At 50.6% G+C, this 16836-nt stretch overlaps 7 protein-coding genes across 7 annotated transcripts; 4 read left to right on the forward strand and 3 right to left on the reverse strand.

The window, feature by feature from the left end:
* Positions 1-7: 7 nt before the first annotated feature.
* GIM5 (prefoldin subunit 5) lies at positions 8-782 on the forward strand (the record flags this gene model as incomplete). The annotated part of the gene is made up of 4 exons (XM_033565650.1): positions 8-53; positions 140-426; positions 521-638; positions 715-782. The coding sequence occupies 4 exons, from the start codon at positions 8-10 to the stop codon at positions 780-782; spliced, it is 519 nt and encodes a 172-aa protein (XP_033431407.1).
* Positions 783-1646: 864 nt separating this feature from the next.
* ATNIH1004_000948 (uncharacterized protein) lies at positions 1647-4440 on the reverse strand (the record flags this gene model as incomplete). The annotated part of the gene is made up of 9 exons (XM_033565651.1): positions 1647-2337; positions 2389-2679; positions 2733-3322; positions 3378-3608; positions 3666-3795; positions 3849-3891; positions 3949-4269; positions 4362-4384; positions 4436-4440. 9 exons carry the CDS (start codon positions 4438-4440, stop codon positions 1647-1649), a joined length of 2325 nt encoding a protein of 774 aa, XP_033431408.1.
* An 873-nt stretch (positions 4441-5313) lies between these two features.
* On the forward strand, positions 5314-7853 carry ORC1 (origin recognition complex subunit 1; the record flags this gene model as incomplete). Its single annotated transcript, XM_033565652.1, has 3 exons — positions 5314-6117; positions 6175-6311; positions 6368-7853. The coding sequence occupies 3 exons, from the start codon at positions 5314-5316 to the stop codon at positions 7851-7853; spliced, it is 2427 nt and encodes an 808-aa protein (XP_033431409.1).
* A 400-nt stretch (positions 7854-8253) lies between these two features.
* On the reverse strand, positions 8254-9618 carry PRP46 (WD40 repeat domain-containing protein; the record flags this gene model as incomplete). Its single annotated transcript, XM_033565653.1, has 1 exon — positions 8254-9618. One exon carries the CDS (start codon positions 9616-9618, stop codon positions 8254-8256), a length of 1365 nt encoding a protein of 454 aa, XP_033431410.1.
* Positions 9619-9982: 364 nt separating this feature from the next.
* Positions 9983-11132, forward strand: ATNIH1004_000951 (ankyrin repeat domain-containing protein; the record flags this gene model as incomplete). The annotated part of the gene is made up of 6 exons (XM_033565654.1): positions 9983-10085; positions 10134-10159; positions 10264-10392; positions 10453-10575; positions 10686-11015; positions 11082-11132. The coding sequence occupies 6 exons, from the start codon at positions 9983-9985 to the stop codon at positions 11130-11132; spliced, it is 762 nt and encodes a 253-aa protein (XP_033431411.1).
* Positions 11133-11403: 271 nt separating this feature from the next.
* On the reverse strand, positions 11404-14060 carry ATNIH1004_000952 (M protein repeat protein; the record flags this gene model as incomplete). Its single annotated transcript, XM_033565655.1, has 3 exons — positions 11404-12306; positions 12370-13856; positions 13904-14060. The coding sequence occupies 3 exons, from the start codon at positions 14058-14060 to the stop codon at positions 11404-11406; spliced, it is 2547 nt and encodes an 848-aa protein (XP_033431412.1).
* Positions 14061-14543: 483 nt separating this feature from the next.
* On the forward strand, positions 14544-16083 carry VMA13 (H(+)-transporting V1 sector ATPase subunit H; the record flags this gene model as incomplete). The annotated part of the gene is made up of 3 exons (XM_033565656.1): positions 14544-14847; positions 14894-15413; positions 15471-16083. The coding sequence occupies 3 exons, from the start codon at positions 14544-14546 to the stop codon at positions 16081-16083; spliced, it is 1437 nt and encodes a 478-aa protein (XP_033431413.1).
* Between the last annotated feature and the right edge of the window lie 753 nt (positions 16084-16836).

A 16836-nucleotide genomic window follows, 5' to 3' on the forward strand; every position in this document is an offset into this window, starting at 1 on the left:
ACCCAAAATGCCCCCTCCAAATACCCCCACATCCGACCCCCCTCCAGGTTCAGGTATGTTAAGAATAACTCCCTCCGATTTCCCGGAGAAATCAATCCCCCATGGTCTTGAGTGATCGCTGATGTGGACACCATTGCAGTGAATATCAATTCGCTTTCTGCACCGCAGCTCCGTGCCCTGCAAACCCGTCTCTCGTCGGAATTGGAGCATTTGACGTCTTCGCATGCCAAGTTGCGCGCAGCACAATCGAAATTCCGGGACTGCGTGCGTTCAATCAACGAGGGTGTTTTGGGCTCGGAGAAGAAGGGTACTGATGGAAAGGATGGGATCTTGGTTCCCCTGACGAGTTCTTTGTATGTGAAGGGAAAACTTACGGATCGCGAAAAGGTACTGGTGGATGTTGGGACAGGGTTCTATGTTGAGAAGGTATGGTTTGCACTGTATTACTCTCTCTTTTTTCTTTTTTCTTATCCACTCCCGTTCGTCTCTTCCTTGCGCAAGGCTAATGGTTTCTCCGCAGACAGCACAAAAGGCAATTGAATTTTACGATGAGAAGATCAAAACTCTGGAAGCAAATCTCCTGGAGCTGGAAAAAATTGTCCAGACAAAGAGTTCCCAACAAAGACTTTTCGAAGACGGTGAGTTATGATTCTTCCATGCAATCGGCCCCAGCTAGTGTCGTCCTGCAGACAGATAACTAACTTCCTGTTCTAGCTCTGCGGCAAAAACTGCTTAGTGAACGTTCCTCATCGTCCGGTACGGCTGCGGCGGCGGGTGGCTAGAACCTGTTCTTGATGTATGCGGCGAATTCGTGAAGGTCGACGGTTTAAATAGGATATGGGATATGTATATCGCCTTGTCTAAACCGACCAACGTCAAATTTTCTTCCTATGCCAAGGGGTATAGTGTATTTGGACGGATGCGATATCAGAGTGGCAAGAATAAATATTAGGCTCAGCATTTTTCTATTTGGAAAGCTTGCTACCAGCCCAGGTTCATGGCTGTCCTCTAGTCTTCAGCTTTCACCTAGAACATATCTCCTTGCCTCCTACAGGTAATGATAATACATGTCTTGTGTTGGAACATTCAGAAAACATTGCATTCTTCCTAGATTACATGACGAACCCACTCTATTGCCTCCCCTTTGCGTGGAAGTTGATCAGGCTCTGTGTTCAGCAGTGAGGCCGATCAATTTTAGATCCAGAGGTAGTAGGAAGCATTGTCTGCATGCAAATCGCCTCGGCGTCAACCAAGTTGAAACAAAGCGCTGAGTCCTTCTAGACTTAGTATGCCAAGTTTCTGCACTAGGAATGCTCGATTATTAAAGCAATAAACTTAACAAGCCACACAAATTCGAAAGGAAAACATTAAGAAACCCATTGCGCATGTTTTGGGCCCAAAGCAAGAGTTGTAACGGATCCAGATGCCGAAGGTGTTGCCTCGTTGAACGGGTTTGGGCAAAGTACCGCGACCAAGGGTGCGAATAGGGTAAGGCTTAGGCATAGGTAGGTGACGCCCGATGACCTGGGTACTCGGTGATTTGTACCTGAAATAATGTAAAGTTGAATTGGAAAAGGAGGCACAAATGTGACATGGCGAGAGCGCACCCCAAACCAGTTTAGTCAAGTTTGCTCCTGTCCTTGTTCCTAGAACAAAGTACCAAGATCTGTGTGCAACAGCTCAGTAAATTGTTGGACTCCCAGAGTAGGCGAAAGTTCCCTCGAAGCACTTTGAACTTTAATAGGATCTGAAACTGCTGGGGACGGCTGGACACCGGCAGTGCTCTGGGACGACATTGATGCCGGGCCAAGAAGTGCTGCCACCTGCTTCACTAGGGCTGCGAATTCCCAGAAACCTGAGCGTTTGTCTTCCGAGCCTAGACCAGTTTGAGATGGGAAGAATGTGTTTATGTCGGCATCGTATCCAGCCGAATGTCCAACGGATAGGTTAGCATGCTCCCCCAGCAAGTTGTCCCAATTAGCATCGAACACCGACGCCCCCCAGGATGTGGAGGGGACATCAGATATTTCACTTGTCATTGATGCTATGCTCTGCCCCGGAAAGGCGGGAACATTGGTACGGCTATACTCATCATATCGAGCAATCTCCAGTGTATACTTCGTGCCTTTCAGCCGATATCGAATGGCGGTCTTTTCCACGAACCTAGACACCGGGGCTGAGTTGGGAAAGACTACTTTCCTTTGAGGCTTTGCACAAATATCGCTCATGGTCCCAGTACGCCGGAAGCCAATGGAGTGCGAAAACGACCTCAACGCAGCATCAATCGAAGCCGTTTCATGAAATTCTAGAGACTTAATTTCGAGCTGCCAATCGGACCTGACATAATTCAGCGCTCCGTAGAGCTTTGCACAGTATACCACATCTTACCTTTCAAAGTCAATGACTCCGATCTGTAGCAGGGGCTGCTTGTCACTAGACTGGCCGCTCTTACGAGGCCTAAGCCATCGTCTCTGGGTAATCTCATAGTCCTGTGCGCCAGGACTTTTAGCAAATTCTGCCTCCAGGCGAAGCATCGAGTTGTTTGAACCCAGAAACTCAAAATTGACGGAGTATGCTAGTTCGGCATTTTCCAGTGAGGAAGATGTCGTTTCGTAGGGCTCAAGTAGATGCGTAGCTTTGTAGCATCTCTCAAGAAGCTCATTTTGATCGACTTTCAAACTGCGACAACCACAAGTAAATAAGAAATCCCGGGAAAAATGTGTATGACATACCCCGGAATCAGACGGCCTTTCGTCTGCTCATATAACAGCATCTCTCTGAACTCTTCGAACCCATACGATGGTTTGCCATCTCGAGGGGCACGGTAATTTTCAAGAATAAACAAACCAAGATTTACTCGCATACGCAAATGCCCGCGAACAAAAACAAGTCCTCTTAAAGATTCTTCAACCGCACTCACAAGACGAGCGTTGTTCTTGGATAGTATCAGGGCCACTCGGGTGCGCCAGTGTTCCAATTCAGCTCCATTTAGCAAATCTCCATCGAGCCGGGCTTTGTGGCAACTAGCTTTCCTTTCAACCACAACCTCTCCTTTCATAGAACAAGCTTCAGGGGGTTCTGCAATATAAACTTTGGACCTGATATTGTTTTTGGCGATCACTTCGCCCCATTTTGTCCTCAGACGATGTGCAACCTGTTTTATGGTGTCATGGTCCTGACTGACAACGCAGATGTAATTGCCGAGTTCCTTTAGAACGAACACATGGCAGAGAAAATTGGAACGGATGAGATCGAGGGCTTCAAGTTGTGGCCCAAGAGCTTCAGTGAGGGACGGTCCTTCTTTTGGCCAGAGGAAGAGCAGCTGCAGACGAGGTCAGGATGAGCATTAGAGAGGGTAAGTTTCTCGACTAACTAACCTGCTCTGGAAATTCTGTAAATGGGTCTGGGGCCTTCCTAAGCTGAATCAACATGTTTTCATGCCTCTCCTTCATATCAACAGTTGCTTCTTTGTTTAGAGAGTGAGATTTAATCTTGGGCCATTCAGGCTTTTTCGAGGAGTGTGACAGCCTCATACATCTTGCAATAAGCTTTTCAAGAAGTTCTTTGGCTGCAGCAACCTGGGCTACCTCGCCCCAGATGCAGATTGACTTGATCGTGTCAGTTGCTGCCTCCGTCTTTCCTCAATATCGACCGCAACAACTCACAAAATCGGTATATAATGGTGGTTTTATGTAGGCACCCGTGTTCTGACATATGGCCTCGAAAGCTTCATGGCGACCTTGAGATTCCGAATGGCCTCCACCTAAAAGGGACGTTCTAGCTATGCTAAAGAATCTAAACATAGCTTAGGATACAATTTCGTTCCCAAGAAATTTGTTGGTGCTTACTCATGTTTGAAAGAGCCAAAGGGGGCAGGTAATTTCAAGGAGTCTTGAGAAATTGCATGAGCTTTGCCTATAAATAAGGTGAAATTTGAACGCTACTCACATGCAGGCTCAACACCTGTTCGCCATTTTGACTTTGCCGGGGAGTCTCGAAATAGACGGCTGGTCTGGCGCGAAAATACAGCATGCGCAAAAGATGGCTTGCCTCTGAAGTCACCACGCGTTTTCATAGATCGAATTGTGCCTCTAGTGCGCCCAGTGCTCTCTGGATGTCTGGTGGTAGTTTCACCATTATTTTGTGGAGTTGAGATCTTAACAGGAGCAGGAGGCTTGGTTGGTAGCTCTCGGGGTTTGCTCGCCACCGGCCGAGGTCCAGTTTCATTGGATTTGAACACGACTCGCCCGTAACCTGGTAAGTGCCATTCTGGAAGGTAAGTTAGCAGCTTATCGAGAGTATTCATGCATATAATGGGTTAAAAGGTGTATTTCTGGTGAAAACCGGATGGTTTATGCTACCTTGGGCACCTGAGGTCTCGTGGCTGCAGTTTTGTCAATAACCATAGAAACCTGGAAGTTAGTGATTCACGTACTCCATTTTCGATAGGCTGATCTTTATGGTGCTATTGCAACAGCCATAAACTGGGGAAGTAATTCAATGTGCAACAGGCACTGCGCGTAAAATCAATCCTGTTAGGCTCTCTAATAGTCAATGGCATGCCTATAGGGGCAACAGGAAGTGGTAACCAGAAAGATATCACGCGCTGGATAGGGGGCTCGAAGTCTATAGATAGTGAGTAGAAGCCGCTCTGTTTGAAGATAGATATGCAGAGAAAACAAGACGCAGTTGGAAGAGGGGATTTTATTCAGCAGTGTGTAAAAGGGAGCCAGTGAAAGGAGGAAAAGGAAGACGGTGAATAATAGCAGGTCATAGGTACCTGGTAAATAGCATGTGCTGTTACTAAGACAGCGCACAGGAAAGGACAGGGTATCCTACCAGTGGAAATTACTGGGAAAGAGCCTGTCTGTAGGGGGTAGACACTGAGTACCTACCTAAAACATGGTGAATAACAGCCTGCTGGTGATCGGATAGATGCTTGTAGTAGGTCAGGTTACTTCCTCCACCCCTTCACCGTCAAACTTGCTAGTGACTGTCAGAGTCAACCATCAAACAATGAATAATCAGGTGGTATAACCGAACTGAAACTAGACATACTAGGTACTAAGTAGTACCTAAGGTGGTAAAATTGTTTCTTAGAAGAGGCCGTCGTATAGTTCTGGTCATGGTCTCTGATTGGCGGATGGATAGTATATTCTGCTAAACCCAAAATGGGTTAAAGTGGACTACGCGCTTCGACGCGTAGTTTCCTTTTTCGGACGCCCATCGATTTTCCATCTTCGCTTTGCCGTCCATTGCCAGCTCAACCTCCCCCGACATTGCTCCCCTCCGCTGGATCATTGTACAAAGAAAATGGCTCTAGACCCCACAGACGAAAATGAGCGTTTGCCATCTCGCAGACGAAGTCTTCGAAAGCGTGCTCAGCAATGGATGACCAAAGGGGCCCTTGTCCGGGACGACTCTGATGATGAGCTTGGCGATGAGGACCACCCATGGCACTGGATATATGACACAGATCTTGCAGAAAATATGGATGAGGATGCTAGGACTGGGTCTGTGGAAAACACACCGAAGTCAGGCACGAGACGCTCATCTCGCACTGCTGGAAAGTCCCGACGAAAAATTGTTGGAGCCCGGATGGGCGTATTCGAATGCCGATTAGGCCAGGTAGTTCTGCTCAGGTCTCCAGAGCCTGGAAAAGACTGGGTTGGGATTATCACCGAGTTCCTGGAGGAGGATGACGAAGATGTCGACGGAGAGGTCATCAAGTCGGCTAACATCATGTGGTTTGCTTCTCCGGATGAGTTCATGTCGACAAGAAACAAACGACGGGCGGACGCATTGCCCAATGAACAGTATCTGACAGCAGATTTCAACGTGAATCCTCTGACATCGATCAATGGTAAAGCGACGGTGATGTCGAAAGATGTCTTCTATGCCACATATCCAAACGGTGACCCTCCGAAGGGCAAGGATGCACTGGCGGAATATAACAAGTGCATTGTCTGCCGACGAGGGGTAAACCAGCTCCAGGGACGGTATACGGCGGAGTTTGTATGGGAACAAGTGTACCGAGAGGACCAAATTTTCACCCTCATTGATATGATCAAAAATGGGTTGAAATCAGCCAAGAAGCGCAAACACGGTGACTATGATGTGAGTTGTAAATTTCATTCCAGGTTCAGCTAAATACGAGGCTAATAGGAAATCTAGTATGTGGATGTTAATGAGGACAAAGAAGATGATGACTTTACGCCCACTACTCCACGAAAAAGGCAAAAAGTAGGTTCACAGGCTGCCACTCCACAGTCACGACGCCAGAAGCCTCTCACGACCCCAACACACAGAAGGTATGTGGAATACCCTCTCCTAATAACCAATATCGCAACTGACATCATCCCAACAGGATTGTTGTAAAGAAACCACTTGAATTTACGCCTCTTGGAACTCGCGTTCTCTCCCCTTCCCATTTCGCTTCTCCCTACCGCCAGGCACGCAATCTCCTGCATGTTTCTACAGTTCCCACGTCATTGCCATGCCGAAAGACAGAGTTTGACACTGTCTATAGTCACCTTAGCTCTGCAATTATGGAGGGAACTGGAACTTGCATCTACATCTCCGGAACACCGGGAACGGGTAAGACGGCCACAGTTCGTGAGGTGGTTGCGCAGCTGAATGCTGCGGTTCTTGCGGAGGAGATGGACGACTTCATATTCGTTGAAATCAACGGGATGAAAGTCACGGATCCTCATCAGTCATACTCATTGCTGTGGCAGGCCTTGAAAGGTGACCGCGTTTCCCCTTCTCATGCACTTGATCTCCTCGAAAGAGAATTTTCACACCCATCGCCTCGACGGGTGTCATGTGTCGTCCTCATGGATGAACTGGACCAACTGGTCACCAAGAACCAGTCTGTGATGTACAACTTCTTCAATTGGCCGGCCCTACGCCATTCCCGTCTCATCGTGCTTGCTGTCGCAAACACCATGGATTTGCCCGAGCGAACTCTAAGTAACAAGATTTCGAGCCGTCTGGGACTGACCCGCGTCACGTTTCCTGGCTACAAGCACACCGATCTTATGGAGATTATCAGCACTCGTCTGGCGAATGTCCCAGGAAACATTGTCGATGCGGACGCTATCCAGTTCGCCAGTCGAAAAGTGGCAGCCGTTAGTGGCGATGCTCGGCGCGCATTGGATATCTGTCGCCGTGCGGTCGAAATCGCAGAACAGGCCAGTGATGTCGCAGCCAAGGAATCAGATCAAGCCGACGCGGACGAGACCGAGTCCCTCCCCCCAACCCCGAGTAAGACTCCCGCGCGAAGGGAGAAGTCCACCAACAAACAAAAATCCCTCCCATCCATAGCCGAATCCCCTCAAAAAGGCTTACCCCAGAAACAATCTTCTGGACACGTCACAATTGCTACCATCAAGCAAGCCATCCAGGAGGCAACTTCAACACCGCTGCAACAGTCCCTTCGATGCCTTCCTCTCTCCGCGAAGCTGTTCCTCGCCGCCCTTCTGGCTCGTGTCAAACGGACCGGTATCTCCGAATCAACTTTCGGCGATGTCATTGATGAAGCCAAACGGATCGCTGATGCGGCCGTGGCCGTGGCAGGTGCAGCCGGCGCCGGGATCAAGGAGTTCCTCCTTGCCGGCGGGAGCAGCGCAAGGGTAAAGTCTCTCGGCCTTGCAGCCATAGAACTCATGAACTCCGGTGTCCTAGTCCTAGAATACGGAACAGGATCCAAAGGTCCTCTAGGAAGCTCTACCGTATCGAACAGAGGTGACCGAAGCGGCAAGATAAGACTCAGAGTCGCACCGGAGGATGTCAAAGCTGCATTCCGAGAAGATGTGGAAGCGAAGTCGCTAGGACTGGGGATTGATCAATAAGCGGATGACTCTAGATGGAAATATCAGGTGGAAATTCTGGAAGCACACGGGGCGTATATTGTCAGAACGAGGCCATTCGAATAGACTCTCGGTGCACGAGTTACTATTTCATGCGAGATACCCATTTATTCTTGTGTTTACATGTATCACTACGAAGACCCATAGCAGACAAATAGAATACCATAGACGTATAAATTGGGTCTAAAGTTCGTCTTACGAACCCTTTTTCATCACTCAAAAAAAGACATTCCCGTTCCCAATAGAACAAATCAAAGAACCACGACACGCTGAACGCCATATAGTGCGGGAAAGGAAACAAATACACAACCAGGAAAATGTGATTTATCCATCGGATTTGACGCGCAGGGTATAAAGGAGACAGACAACAAGATGGACGAGTCTAGTATCTCTGACGACCGAGAGTCGGCGCCCAGGTGACGGGGTGAGATTCCGGGGTGGCCTCGTCGTCGGGTTTCCAGACCTTGATAGTCTTGTCGGCTTCACCAGTGATCAGACGCAGACCGGTACGATCGAAAGTCGAGGTCATAATACCCATTTCGGCATCGAGGGAGCCCGGCTGGGCAGTGGTATCGATAGATTGGAATCGGTAACCGGTTTTCCAGTCCCAAAATGACATGGAACCATTATCACCGCCGGAGAAGAGGACGTTGTCTTCGTTCACAGCGATGGAGTTGATGACGGCGTTATGGCCGTCGAAGTTCTGCATGAAATCACCCTCGGGACACTTCCATTGCTTGACGCTACCGGTGCTGGCGCTGGCGAATGTGAATTCCCGCGGATGGATGGCCAGACTCCGGACTCCCTTCTTGTGGTGCGTCAGGACGCCCATTGATTTTCCAGCCGCGAGGTCCCAGAGTCGGACGGTGGCGTCCAACGAGCCAGTGATGATCTGTGGATCAGCTTCCTGGCATTTAACATCGGCGACGGTTCCTTTGTGGCCCGACAGAACATGCACGTTGCTTCTCGTTCGCATATCCCAGACTCGAGCGACACCGTCGCGACCACCCGTGACTAGTAGATCAAGATGGGGGTGGAGGGCAAGCGTGTACACCCCACTGAGATGACCATGGTAGTGACGGATGACCTTGTTTGTTTCCAAATCCCAGCACTTCACCATCTTATCCTCACCGCAAGAAAAAAGGTACGGGTGACGAGGAGACACCGCCAGTCCACGCACCGTCGAGATATGACCCGTAAGCGTCAAGCGTAACTGACCCGTCGCAAGGTTCCAGATTTTAATCGTGCGGTCTCCAGCACCACTAGCAAACCACTCGTTATTGGGCTCCACGGCCAAACTTCGTACCCATCCCAAGTGTCCAGATATTACTCTCATCAGCTTCCATGGAGGGTGCCAATCTGGTCTCTGTTGTCGTGTCGCCGAGGGTCGTTGGACCAGACTCTTAGGTTCGTTTTCTCCTCCAATTCCACCACCAGCCTGGAGACCCGGAGCCTTCTTTACCAGGGACATGGAGGCGCCACTCTGATCCACGGGCGCTTGCGTCTGCGTTTGAGTCTTCAGTCGCTTTGTGCGCCCCGCGGCGGCTTTGGCCTGCTTCTCTGCTAAGACGGGAGGAAGCTCTTTCACATCTTCATATTCCACTTTGCGTCGGTAAGAAACACCGATCGACCCATTCCCTGTCGAGGGGGTGACCATAAGGTAGTCGGCGCCGAAAAGTTCAGCGGTCCTTTTGGCGGACGTGCGCACGGCTTCGTCCGGCGATATAGTCGACGGCGCCACTTCCATATTCTATCTCGATTTGAGAATACTGGGAATTAAGCCGTTGGGTGTTCAGGGGAAAAATGAATTCGAGTCGAATGCGCAGAAATGTGGCGGACGCGAAGACGTGTTGTTGGCGTCCTAATGCTCGTCAAGGGCGAGGTCTTGTCCAGATCTGCAAGAAGTCAAAGGATTCTATCTCATCCGGACCATAACAGAGAGTGTCGTTGTCCGAGTGAGCGAGGGGTGGACGCAGATTGGGGTGGAAGTAAAAGATGCACAGACGGAACGAATCATCTGGATTTCCGTTTCGACTTTTGGCGGAGATCTGTTTCTGCCTGAGGCGACAAGGCATCAGTCTGGTGTCGACGTAGCTTCTCTCCTATCGCAGATGCGAAGGACCGAAGATGATGCCAGACAATCAAAGACAGACACCATGGACCCCGACCACAATGGAAAGTTCCCTCTTCACGAGGCTGCACGGGAAGGCAAGAGTATGATCATCGTCACCCTGTTTCAGGGACGAATCTAATTGTCTACAGCCCCAACGGCCGAATCCCTCTTGAACGTGAGTGCTTCGGAAGCTGCCCCGCATAATCCGGAGCTGTCTGTGATGACAGACACAGGAACATCACCGTGAGCTAAGCAGTCCCGGACTGACAGATATTATAGGCGAATCCGAAACTCGCAGTTGTCAAAGATGATGACGAGCGTTTACCGATTCACTGGGCCGTGGCATACAACCGACTTCCTATCGTGGAGCTCCTAGTATCTACCAAGCACTTTGATCCGGATGTTGAGGTTTGCGCCACCGTCGCTTATGCACTCATTACACAGGATAAGAACTCACGGGATGAGTAGGACGGATCAGGCTGGACGCCTCTCATGATCGCATCGAGTCTGAAAAATGCAGAAGGAGATCCCATCATCGATCTTTTACTACGCAAGGGCGCCGACGTAACTGTCAAGAGCGTTTCTGGCCAGGTATGTACACACACACACACACACACACATATATATATATATACACTCATATGTCCCCTATAGAGTTTATGAGGTGTACAGCTGCTAAGAAAACTAAACAACACAACCAGAATGCCCTTCACTTCGCGACTTCCAAAGGCAACATCTCCACCGTGCGCACTCTAATCGCCAATAAGTGCAGTGCCAGAGTTAAGGACAAACGGGGCCAACTACCGCTTCATCGTGCCGCAGCTATCGGGTCTACGCCGATCATCAAGGTTCTTCTCGAGGAGGGGAGAAGTCCCGTCAATGCGACGGATATCGATGGTTTAACGGCGTTGCATCATGCTATTTCCGAGGGCCATGGGGATGCGGCGATCACGTTATTGAAGGCAGGTGCTGAGACGGATAAGAGGGATTCAGATGATCGATTGGCTATTGATTTGGCTCCAGATGCAAAGGTTTGTTTTCACTTGTTCCATCGCCAACTATTGAGCTTTTTGCTGAGCTAACGTATTCCTTGCAAGGTCCGGTCGTATATCGTCCAAATGGCTGAGAGGGAAGGCATAGAGCTGTAAAATCGTAATCCACTATTTAAATGGGAAGCGCAACAAGCTTGGACACCAGCGTCTCTCAGTGCTCTCGATGACTCTATCGGTATGTACTAATAGTAATAATAAACTGCTCGTCTCACATGGCCCCCCTAGTAGAAGTCTTACACATAACATCGTCTAAATCACGCCGCCTACGTCAAGTATTATTATATACAAAGTGGCTTGTAAATGCAGGAAGTAAATGCAGGAGGAAGAATAAAAAAGATCAATAAAAAAGACATTTGAGATCCGGGTTTCATGTCATGGTGCTGTCCACCAGTTCACGGTAGATTTTCTTGAGATCCGTGATATCAGCCTGGAGCTCTTCCACCTGCTCACTCTTTTCACCCAGCATCTCCAGTGTGGTCAGATACCGCTGGTCTAGCTCTGTCAGGCGCTTTTCAAGCTCCTGAATGCGAGCGTCTGCCTCTTTCTTCTCTTCGGACTCTCGCATCAGATCGACAACTTGCTGTCGAGCCTCGTCTCGTTGAGTAGTGATCCGCGCGAGTTCGTCTTTTGACGCCGCGCGTTCGCTCTCCAGCCGGCGAACAGTCGCACTCATACGTTCGACTAACTGAACGGATGGACCAGCACCAACGGTAGACTCGGAAATTATATCGTTGATCCCGCGCGAGTGCTGGGTTTGCGCACCCCCGAGAGCAGACGGCGTGCCAACGCCCATGAAAAACTCATCTGGCTCGAATGCAAGTGACGGGGTCTCTGGGATTACGCTGTTGGCAACGGAAGTTGGGAAGGAGTTCTGTCGTGGAGGAGTGCCCAATTCCGACGAGGCCATATGCAATGCCGAGGGCCGACGACTCATAGGCCTGTGGTCCGATAGAGAACCTACGGGCTCGAGGTTACTCGATCGGCGACTGAAGCCAGCGGGTGATTCTGTCCGGAGGAGACTCATTGGGGATAGATATTGTTCCTTCCATCTAGCTCGCTCCTCTTCCAGTTTCTGCGTCCAGGTCGCATCCCACATCTTCTTCTGATCAACGAGGTCATTCTGTGCCGAATTCAGATCGTCGTTGGCTTGTTGTAGCTTCTGCTCTATTTTCTGTAGCTCCTGCGTGTGTTCCTCAAGTTTGCTCTCTAGATCACGCTCGTTCTCCCTGGAACTTTCCAGTTCTTCCTCGGTTCTCTTAGCCTTAAGGTTCTGTCCACGATGCTAGTGTTAGCGGATTACTTCTTCATAGAGGGCCAAACAAACTTTGCGTACCACTTCTCGAACCTTTCGTCGCATCTCTCCTTCTCGCCGCGCAACTTCGTCTCGCTCCTTTTCCACATTGGCTAGCCGCGCAAGTAACGAGCCCTCCAGCGTCTGCCAGTTTTCGCTGGCCACGGCATACTGTGTCTGCAAGGTCTCAATCTGCCGTAGAAGTTTGGCCTGCGCATCGCTGGCAACCCCCGAAGTAGCTTCCTCCGCTCGAGAACGAAGCGACTCCATCTTACTTTCCAGGATTGACTGCTCGCCTTTCAGTTCGGCCTCCAGCATCCGCGCTCTCTCCTTTTCTTGTGTGATAGTCTCCTTCAGATCGGCAATCTCTCGTCGCAGCTTCTCCTCGCTAATTTCGCGCTCGATCTTGGTGCTGGTCAGCTCCTCTTCCAGCTGGGAAGCATGTCGCTTTTGCTGCTCTACAACATCGGAGCGTGCCTTTTCTTCGGAGGCTTCAGCACGCGCGACGGCTCTGGCGAGTTGGCCTTTCATTTCTTGGACTGTCTGGCTCAATGCATTCCGTTCAGCCGTGACAGCATCGAGGTCTCGAGAGACTTTGGCCTGGGAAGAAAGCGACTCGTTTGCTCTTTTCTCGGCAGCCTCTGCACGTCTGGCCCGGGTATCCGAGGTGACTAGGTCCCTTTCTAATCGATCGGTCTTCTTTTTCTGTTCGGTCTGGAGCTTTGAGTTCTCCGACAACTGCTGGCGAAGCTTCTTGATTACCGTCCGATGGTCCATCTCCGTCTTCGAAAGCTTTTGTCCTTCCTCCAGTAACAATGCTATTTTCTCGTCCTTCTCCCGAAGCTGCTTTTCCAAACTTCCCGGTTCCACTATCGCTGCAGCTTTCTTGGCGGAATCCGCAGCTTCTTTAGCCAGATATTTTAACTTGGACTGCAGGGCATCGATACGCTCGATGTATCCGTACGTTTCCTCCTGCCAGTGCAATTCCGCCGCTTTATGTTCTTCCTGCAATCGCAATATCGTTTTCTCATGGTCGCTGGGAGATCCCTCCACAGTTCCTGCAGAAACATCTGTAGTTGCTTCAGTGAGCTCTCCCGATACGCACGAGGGAAAAGGCTCGTCTGCTGCTGGTTTTGTGTCAGCTGTGTCTTGCGAGTCGCCTGCTGTATCATCCACACTTGTATCTTTCTGGGCAGTATCGTCTGCAGGCGAAAGAACGATCTCTCCTGAGGTTCGTTGAGGACCGCTCGAGTCGTGGCTGGTCATAGAGTCTGCCAGGCTCCCATGCGGGGGACTAAGGCTCTGGGGAACGTTCTCTGTACTGCCACGAGGGGACCCAGAGCTCGACTCGACGTCCACACTCGATCGCGCGTCGTTGTTTGGAAGGAAACTAGACGCAGGGGAAGCGACGCGGCTTGGGGGAGAGGACGAGGAGGCATTTTCCGGAGTGTTAGACTTCACAACAGCCCGAGCGAGTCGTTCTTGAAGGCGATCATTTTTCCGCGCATTGGATGAACTCCGGGAAAGGTCTGAAACCCGTTAGCATGGTGTCAGGTTCGAAGGATGGCAGCCGTACCACCACTCTGGTAATGCTTTGCCGCCACAGGCTTAGACTGAGAAGGCTGTTGCTCGTCCTCAGCTAGGATCAGATCCAGTCTCGATTCCACACCAGCAACGGCCTGCTGTAGAAAAGATCCGACCTTCCATTTTGACTTCGACGCCTGTTGGGCCATGGCAAGGATGATCAAGGGGGGCACGCTCTGGCTAAAGAATCCCTAGCAGCAACCTTAATCGGTTCGATCCGTCATGGAAGGCAGCCGTTCCTGGCGACGATGCTGTCGGATGCAGGATGATCGCCACCGCCAGGGCAGACTGAAATCTTGCAGATTCCGTCGTGGACGATAAATGGCAAGGAATAGAACACCCAGATAAGACTAACCAGGGACAAGACCAGGTCAGAAGACGACCACGTAGTGAGATGTTGAATGGCGTGCGTGGACAAGAGCGGCGTTGAATGCAGATCGCGGCTAACGGGGCTTGGCGTTCCTGGACAACGTCAGGTGTCTATCGACTCGATCGCAGCTCTCTTCTGCTCCTTCGCCTCTCCTTCTCTCTCCCCACCCCCCGGGTCTTCTTGTCTAGCTTTCTCCTTCTCCCCAAGACCGTCATTTGGGGCAGGCTCCCGTCTTCCCCCCTTCCCTTTTCCCACCGAAACCATGTCGACTATGCCGTTGGAGCCTCCCGCCTATCTCAGCTCGCTCCAGAACAACATTCGAGCTCGTCCGATTCCATGGGAAGGAGCTGTTCGTGCGGGAAACATCACCGATGAGCATCTAAAGAAGATCAAGGCGGTGGATAAGGTTCGCAAGGAACAGCGACGTCAGACGGTGGAGGGAGACCTTCCAGGCTATGTCAGTTTGCTATCTGGCAGCTCCGACGGCAAGAGTGTGTTGGACTGTGCTTCCAGGAGAACCGATATTGTACAGTATATCTTGGTGTTGGCGGCCGATTTGATTAACGGTGGGTATCATTCCTATAATGGCCCTGGCAGTGCTAATTGAAACAGATGTCCCGTCCCTCTCGTCCGCACTGGTGGCGCATCCCGATCCCTACAAGCCATTCCTCCCCCTCCTGCGTCACTCCACGAACACGGAAGACCCTATTCCGCTTCTTACTTCCACTTTCTTAACGAATCTTGTATCGATCAGCCTGACGTCCTCCTCGAAATCATCCGCACAGGATGAGGAAGCGCTTCCACAACTGTACACCTACCTTTCCAGCCTGACCCAAAACCAAGACAGCGGACTGCAAGACATTGGAGTCCAGGAACTGTCGGCGCTCCTCCGGACATCACGATCCCGGGAAATCTTCTGGAAGCAGAGAAAAGAAACGGTGGACCCCCTAGTCGACATCATGCGAGCGGCCACGGGCGCCAAAGACAGCAGCTCCAGCACCATGGCCGGCAGCTCGCGAACGATAGAGCCTGGTCTCTCCGGTGGAGTGGGGCTTCAACTGCTATATCGTGTCCTGCTTGTTCTCTGGCAACTGAGCTACGAAGGGGGTCTGATTGGGGAGGAACTTCAAGCGTAAGAGATCCCTTCTAGACTACACGTCTAGGTGACAACTAATACTGACAGATTCAGTGACCATGAGTTTATCCAACTGTACTCCCACCTCCTTCGTCTGTCCCCTAAAGAGAAGACCACTCGGCTCCTGCTCGCAACCCTGCGGAACCTTCTTTCCACCAACCGCACGACCCTACTCCCCGTGGCGGTGTTTGTCCACCTCCCTGTCCTGCTCTCCAATCTCTCTGGTCGCCATCTGACGGACCCGGACCTCCTGGAGGACCTTAAGTACCTAACCGATATGCTGGAGGAATACACCAAGACACAGACGACCTTTGATCAGTATGCGGCCGAATTACAATCTGGTCATCTCCGGTGGTCACCGCCTCACCGGAATCCCACGTTCTGGAAAGACAACGCGCGGCGAATCCTTGACGATGCCAACGGTGCTCTGCCGAAGAAACTCGCCGAGATTATCTCCAAGGAATGGGACAATGACAAGCAGGTTCTGGCGATCGCGTGCTGCGACGTGGGACATCTGGTGAAAGAACGTCCTGAGCGACGGTACCAGCTAGAGAAACTAGGGTTGAAAGCGCGAGTGATGGAGCTAATGGCCGACAAGGACGAGACGGTACGGTGGGAGAGTCTGCGAGCTGTGGGCGAGTGGCTTCGGTATACATTTGACGACTGATTTTGTTGTGTATTTGTGACTATACTACCCAATGTGCATTTGTTTTTTTTTTTTTCGGTCGACCTCCGTACGGATTTGGACTGCCTTACATCAGGCCAAGTTTCTCGTATGCATACTCTATAGTGGTAGGGCTACATGCGATCTGGCATTTCCTCGTACAAGACAACCCTCCATTTCATCAGAGTCCATCGTCCTCAACTCTCGGAATACTCCAAACAAGGGACCCAAGCTCCAACATGGTCTGGTCTCCCAGGCCTGCGTGGAAAGAATTCATTAACTGACATCTAAATTCGATCTCGTCTGGGGCACTTCGGCAAAGGAATACGGACCCCGCATAGAGAACCCGGCACCAGCGCCAAAAAGGCAAGCCACCCATGCAATGCATGCATGTTCAATGTCCTCTTGAGCGTGCCGCATTGATCACTTCTGATCAGCGCTACCTGTAGACAATACGGAGGACATACACATACATCGAAGTGTATCGGGGATCAGCCGATATCTCGGCGCTTGTCATTGGCTCTGTTGCTTATCTCTCGAGATATTAGTCTGTCTCGCGGGGATTTAGTTTCTTGAGTCAGTCCTTTATCGGCTTTCTTTCTTCTTTGTTTCTACGGTTGTTGGAATCTGCATTGTTAGAATTCTACCGGAGCCATCAAGTACTCGAATTTGATACCGATATTGCCTAAAACACGGAGAAACAGAAAGAAGGAAGAAACCCATGTCTCGATCGTTTACCGGCTGTAAACGATGTAA

Source organism: Aspergillus tanneri (genome assembly GCF_003426965.1).
Source record: "Aspergillus tanneri strain NIH1004 chromosome Unknown AapTan_2_pilon_pilon_pilon, whole genome shotgun sequence".
In the NCBI taxonomy this organism is placed as follows: domain Eukaryota; kingdom Fungi; phylum Ascomycota; class Eurotiomycetes; order Eurotiales; family Aspergillaceae; genus Aspergillus; species Aspergillus tanneri.